The 6,990-nt window shown below is 43.9% G+C and overlaps 1 protein-coding gene across 2 annotated transcripts in view; it reads left to right on the top strand.

Moving 5' to 3' along the window:
* The window catches only part of NKIRAS1 (NFKB inhibitor interacting Ras-like 1), a 10,456-nt gene extending 4,162 nt beyond the window's left edge, over positions 1 to 6,294 (top strand). The window contains exons 1-3 of one of the 2 annotated variants that reach the window (XM_010186640.1): positions 2,509 to 2,550; positions 2,938 to 3,179; positions 5,931 to 6,291. In XM_010186640.1, coding sequence (XP_010184942.1) covers positions 2,958 to 3,179; positions 5,931 to 6,170 — 462 coding nt within the window. In that variant the 5' untranslated portion in view covers positions 2,509 to 2,550; positions 2,938 to 2,957 and the 3' untranslated portion in view covers positions 6,171 to 6,291. Of the gene's footprint in view, positions 1 to 2,508; positions 2,551 to 2,937; positions 3,180 to 5,930 lie in introns of those variants that run through there. The other variant, XM_010186639.1, reaches the window with a different exon arrangement.
* The last annotated feature ends 696 nt before the right edge of the window (positions 6,295 to 6,990 follow it).

Genomic DNA, 6,990 nt, shown 5'->3' with positions numbered 1-6,990 from the left:
TGGAAAGAGCCAAGGAGAGGCTACACAGGAGACTGTCAAAAGTATTCAAGAAGGCACAAAATTTGCACTGCATTTATGTTCAAGAGTCACTTGGGAACTTCTGAAATTCCATCCATCATGAAATTTTGCTTTATTTTGGTATTTGCAATATGTCTGCCTTGCTTAGCCTGAGTGTGCAATATTCGTTACTATATTGAGCCTTCTGTTTTCCTCACTGGGAAACCACCAGGGCTTGAAACACCACCCAGTTTATGACTGAGGCTTCCCCTTGCAGTTCCTCTGTGGCAGCCGTGGGTAATGCAGACAAATACCTTTCTGCTTCTCCCAAGACTTGCACCAGCTGAGTAGGCACTAGAGAATGGCATAAATCTCCTGTCTATTCCTCCTTTCCCTCCCTAACATTTTTTCATCTTTAGTTTCCAGAGAAACCACAAGGTTGTTCACTGTCTTGTTAATTCCCCTTTTCCCCCGTAGCTTCTGAACCTGAAAGCTGGTTCCATCTGCCTGTTTATCTGTGTCACAGCAGTAGGTATCTCAAAATATGCGTCTGTAAATTTAGAAACACTGGTGTCAGGAGAGAGAGAAGGCGGCCTTTGATGATGCTTTCCTCCAAGGAAAATCTGCTTGAGCTTTCCCCAGCACAACCTGCCATTGCCCACACAGGTAGGGAAGGTGGGAGGACGTTTGGGGATGCCAGTGAAGGAAAGAAAAACCAGGCTCCTCGTGACAGGGAGGATGGGATGGTGCCAGACACCTTCCTAGGACACTGGGCTTTCCTGGCTGGTTTTGCCAGGCACGTGTTTGAATGGAGACCGGGAAAATGTTTGAATGGGACAGTACTAACAAGAAGTGTAAATATAATTGTCAGCAGGATGTGGCTAGCACATGGTCTGGGCTTTAAAAGCAGGGCTTAGAATAAGGTGACACGGGTACGTCTAAAATTTACCTGTGTTTGCTCAGGAATCTGCTTGCATATACTCCCTCCCCCAATGTGCGGAGGTGAAATTTCACCTCTGGAATCTGATACAGATGCATAAATTCCAGCTCCCTCCAGAGTCCCCTCTTCCCATTTCACATCAAAATCTGTCACTCTCTTCTGCTGACTTGAGTCCCAGGTCTTAATTTTTCCTCTTTGTTTTCAAGTAGAATGTTAAAAGACATAATTTTCACTGCTACTTTTAACGTCATTAGGAAGAGAGTGTCACAGGATATGTGACTGTATTAAAGACTGTTGAATTACAGTCCAGCATTTAGATGGTAAAAACCTGTACAACATTTTTCATTGCTTTCTAAAAAGAAAACTTAGGTACTTATGGTTCGTTCCTTCTTGCCAAAGTAATATTTACCGATGCTAGATATTTCCTTGACCTGTCTTTACAATGCAACAAGGCAGAGCAAGAAAGAATACAGTGTGATATCCAGAAAGGGCTCTGTTATCTACTTCAGTCTTTAAAAATGCCCTTATGATGCATCCTCCCACCACGCAGAATGCGTTTGTGCTTCCTCTTTTTATTAACCTTTGTTTTGTCCTTCTGCTCTTAGTTTTGCTCCCAGACATTAGTGTGGCTATATTTGGAGGTGAGATAAATTAATTTGTTGCAAATCTGATAAAAGCTTGATCTAGGAAGACTGCACAGAGAGGGGCAAAAAGAGCAGCTTGTGCCACTTTGCTGCACAGGAATGCGTACATCACAGGAAACCATCAGCGTGGGTGGAATGCTTTAGCGTGTTTGTCAGTGTGTTTTGAATAGTGTCATTAAGTAGAGCAAAATCCTTATTTTCACGGGCCAGATAATCACTCGTGTTTTCTTAAACAATGCACTAATATGTTCCCTTTTTGGCAGACAAAGAGAATAATGCGGTGCTCATTATTGTAGCCCTGCAACGGCAAACAATTCATGTATATAGGTGTGCAGTGGAAGCAGAAACATGGGTTGCAGAAGGTTTATCTGAATACTTAAAACTGACTCTGAAATTGGCCTGGCTACACTTACACATAGTTTGCTGGGACCTCTAACCTTCTGCACCTGCATCCAGGGAGAACACAAAGCTAAGGTGATTTACGTGCTTTCAGGTTTGGCTTGGAAAAAATAATGTTAATTAGTTCAAAGTAGGCTGCCTTGAATTACCTCACGTTTACCACAGGGAGAGGAAGGAAGGAGAGCCAGTATGCAGATAGTTACCATGGAGCAGGTGATATCTATATCTATATATATGTATATGTAAGCTTGTTACCTTGTGCATGCTCTTACCTTGCAGTAAATGAGCTTGCAAAATCTGAGTAATTTTAAATCCCTAAGGGATGGAAAAAGCTCATTGTGCATTTGAGTAAATATAGCATGCAACTCTGCTTTCATGCAAACATCTCCTTCCAGTTCTGGCTTGGTTTCACTTGTTGGTTAGTTGTACCACCAATGCACGCTTATTTCCAGAATTATTCCTTTTTGCTCCTGCTTCTGCCATATGATCCAGCTCAGTGAGAAGCAAAGAAGTAGGCTCCAGATATTGGTACTTGATGACCTGGTGTTCCTTGGCTCTTCTTCCAAAAGGGTATGTTTGGGCAGGCCCATTTGCAGGGTGTTTGGCACAGAACTGGTACCCTGGGTGGTTGGAGTCTGGGAAACCCGGGGAAAGAGCCGTATTTCTTATCCTGCCCTCAATGTGCTTGTTGTATAGATTAATTTTACAGGCACAATCATGTGCTCATATGTTAAGATGGTTGTATTTATGCAGTGTTGCTGTTGTAAATAGTTGGTGTGGTTATCTATGAATGCAGCCTTTTATGGGGATGTCAGGCAAGGTTGAGTCCAGGTCAAGCCACTCTGGAAAAACATGCACTGAAAACAATTGTGGGGTAAAATTGTGCTGTACTGCAAATAATTCTTATAGCAGTGCTGTACTTACACCAGTTGTACTTTCCTGCTTGTTTTAAAACAGGGTTGGAAGAGGGTGCCACGATGGAAGATGTGTATTTGGCGTCGGTGGAGACAGACCGAGGCGTGAAGGAACAGTTACGACTTTACGACACCAGGGGTCTGCAGGAGGGCGTAGAATTGCCAAAACACTATTTCTCTGTCGCTGATGGCTTCGTGCTCGTGTATGCTGTGACCAGCCTCGAAGCTTTCCAAAGAGTCGAACTGCTCAAAAAGGAGATCGACGTCTTTAGAGACAAAAAGGAGGTAAATGCACGGTGACTTAACTGCTTGGCTTATCGCTGCGTTAGTGACAGGAAGTTAAGGTTGCAAAGCATAGATTTTGTTTCTGCAAAACTCGCATATAAAGAAAAACGAATACAGCCACAGCCTTGGGCAATCTGGCAAAAGGAAGCTTTCTCATGCTGGAGAAGCCCAATTCACTTGCCATGCAGGTCATGCGAAAGAATGTGGGGTTTTTTTTCCCTCCTTACTTCCTCTACTAAAGCTAAAATTCAGTTAGCTGAATGCACCAGCCAGAACACTTATGACTAATAAAGCATATGGTCTACAGCAGTGTAATTCATATGTTTTTTTAGATATTGTACACGGGAAGTCAAGTGCATAGAATAATATAACGAAGGGCATTATCTTTGTTTGCTTTGTATTCATGTACTTGATGGCTTGCAAACTGGTGTAATTGACAATGGGTCTCCCAGACATTAGTCAATTGGCAAAGCAGCTTTAATGTATTTTAACAACCATATTGAATCAATTCAATTGTGTGAAATGACTGCTCTATTTTCCCTTAGAAAGCAGCTAGTGTTTTCAGCTGACAGTGTTCCAGCTTAGCTAAACAAATATAACTTGCATGTGGCATTAGCATTATGGCTTTTCCTACAGTATCTTTATATTCTCGAATAGTTCTCCCTGGTAAACGTCTTTAGCCTACAGCTTTTCAAATGACTTTTTTATGCTGTTAAAAAAAAAGTGCATGAAGAATTAATTGGATAATGGTAGGGAGAGACTTTCTGAAAAGGAACTTGTTTAGCACTGACAGCACATGGGGTGGTGGAGGAGGGCAGGCTCCACATTTGACAGCAGCCAAACATGCAGTCACAGGAGAGGAATGGTGGCTGGTAGGGCTGGTGTGAGCGGCAGACTGTCACGTGCACCAGGGATACAGCAGTCGATCATAACTCCCTGCAGGGAGAAAGGTGGACGAGCAGGAAATTTTTCCCAGGTGCTGTGACTTGTGAGTGCCCTGATTTGTTACTTTACAGCATGTTGTAATGTGGAGAGAGGGTCACAGCCCCAACAGGATCTGTGTCCCTCTCTTCTATGTTACCCACCAGAACTCTTCTCTCTGGTTGCAGGCAGGTATTTTAGAAAACAGACAATTTGCTTGTACTCTGGGAGAGCTTAAAGTTGTAATCTTGACTGAGGATAACATAGCCAAAAGACTGGTGCCCACAATAAGCTGGATAAATTATGTTTATTCCAGTGATTTCTAGTCCATGTAAATTAGAAGCAGAAGGTGAGATCAGGAGTCCTGACTTAAGACAGCATCAGTGGACTTAAAGTTTGGGCTCTGCCAGAATGCATCCTTAACCAAATTAGGGAGGTGTCTCTACACATGGTGCTTCTGGACTGGCAGAACTTCGCCTTGTCAAGTGGCACAGTCCCCCGTTGTGTGGCAGATGACAGAGAGCACTGATGGCTGGTTCCTCGCCTCTGCTGGCTGTGGGGGCTCTCTAGCACGCACCTTAATGCCTGGCCAAATTTTATACTCAATAGAGGTTGTGTTCTCTCATACCGACAGAGCTTAACCATAGGTAAAATTCAGTTGGAGCATGTGGCAAATGCACATGAAGATTATAGCTTCTTTCAAAGCCTCTGCAGAGGGGAAAAACATTTTTCTGACCACCCTGTGCTGCTATAGAAAAGAAAGGAAGCCTCAGACCTCATAGGAACAGCACAAACATCTCTAGCTGGAAAGAAGCAGAAGACATCCTGAAGTTAGCCTGATGAACAGGAAAGAGCAAGCATGTGTGGCTACAGCAAAAACCCCGAATCATCAGCAAGAGAGGACTTTATTATCACTTGGTCTTTGTCAAACCACTAGTGTGGAGATGAGACCAGAGTTTGACTAAGGACCTTGAACTACAAATATAGGCATGATTTCCCCTAAGACCTGATGCCGATAAAACATTTTTAGAAAATGCTTAACTTAAAATAAGCAGGAGCAGTAACTTTAAGTGGCCAGGACTGCCTAGAACTGAAGTAGCGGCCATGCCACTGAGCTCAGCCACACTGTACTATCAGTGACACAGAACTGTCTTGATGGATCCTTACAACTGAGGGTCTGACCCGATACAGCTGTTCTGCTCCAGTTACCCAAATGGCTGCTCTTCAAACTGCTTCCCAGAGGATGGTGCTGGTGCTTATCTGACCCTTTCAGTGACAGAAGACTGTTCGCCTCTGTCCTTCCTGTAAGCAGCCAGCTGGGCTGGGAGAGCAACTGAACAGCTCAGCCTGCCCAGCAGCCACCCTTATGGCAGGGTTGGCTTTATTAGGAAGAAGCGAGCTGGGTGAAATCCACAGCTGTGGGGTCCAGGCTTTTTTGCTGCCCTGCATCTTTTCACCTCTCAAGCATCTGCTGCCCTGACCTATGCAGATGTCATGCTCTTATCGTTTGTCTAGAGCAGCTCCATTGCAAAGTAAAGGGAGAACAGGGCTGCTTAACTTTTGTTTTCCTGGGTATTGTTTCCCTTTAAGCAGTCGGGGAGAGAAGGGGAAGCCCTGAATATCTTGCAATTAAAACCAGCTCCCAGCCCACAAATAGATGAGGCTAATTCAAATCCCAGACCCAGATCTTCCAACTACACACTGCTTACCTTGTGCCAGCAGTAAGTTAAAGAACAGGCCTGAACTGTGTTGCTCCTTGCCTGCTGTTTAAAAGCATTGTGAGTGGTGGATGCTTTTTGTGTAAAGCTCACCCTTTTGTTTTGTTTATAGGTAATGGTTATTGTCTTGGGAAATAAAACTGACCTCCTGGAGCAAAGGCAAGTGGATGCAGAAGCAGCACAGCAATGGGCAAGGGCTGAGAAAGTGAGGCTGTGGGAAGTGACTGTAACAGATCGGAAAACGCTGCTTGAGCCCTTCACCTTCTTAGCTAGCAAACTCTCCCAGTCTCAGAACAAATCAACATTTCCCTTGCCTGGAAGGAAGAGCAAAGGGAATAACTGTGATAATTAAGCTACCTTAACGTTGTCTGCTGCTGTCAGGTCACAGCCTAAGTCCTTTCTCTGCCATTTGCTTCTCGCTGTTTCACTTAAAGCAATAATCTCATTCAGCAATAAAATCAGCAAGCTTATGGCTAAGAGGTACTGTTCATTCTCATGGACTTAGCTTGGAAAAGTGACTGGTGGTAAAAGCCATAAAAAGCACTTAATGGAGAGGAGTTCTCTTGCAACAAGGGTTATGGAAGAGAGAGAGGCAAGTGCACATCTCTCTAGCAGGGGCTTCGGCTATGCCTGGATACAGCTATGTTGAGGGACAAATCAACAAGCTTATCATTAAGCAATCCCCCTGCAGATCTATAGCCTCGAGTCACAAATAGTTCTAGCTGCAAGAAAGTATTAAATTTGGAGAAAGGATATTTTTCAAATGGCAACAGGACCTTGGCCTTAAACAGAGAGACCCCTGACCACGGGGGCTTTTGATGCTGCAGGAGACTGAGGTCAGTGTGTTGTTGCAGAAGGATTTGGGGCAGGAGAAAAAACCTACCAGCAGATTTAGCCACTGCTGTTCTGCTTGTGTCTGGAAGAAACAAAAAGAAAAGAAACCCCAAATCTTGTGGGAGATACTAGGACAGATCTACCAAGACATGAAGCTTGTCAGCAAAGTCTGGCAAGTAGTGCTTTCAGCTCAGGAATTTATTTGTAAAAACCAGAGAAAGCTCTCAGAGCACTCATTAATTTAACTGCGACCTGAAGGACAACATAGCTGTATGTGGTTTTGTTCCAGCGTGTCCAGTACAAATCAGTCACATTCACATAGGTGATAATTTTACTGA

Source organism: Mesitornis unicolor, unplaced genomic scaffold (genome assembly GCF_000695765.1).
Source record: "Mesitornis unicolor isolate BGI_N332 unplaced genomic scaffold, ASM69576v1 scaffold43276, whole genome shotgun sequence".
Lineage (NCBI taxonomy): Eukaryota > Metazoa > Chordata > Aves > Mesitornithiformes > Mesitornithidae > Mesitornis > Mesitornis unicolor.
This window is presented reverse-complemented; position numbering and strand designations above follow the sequence as displayed.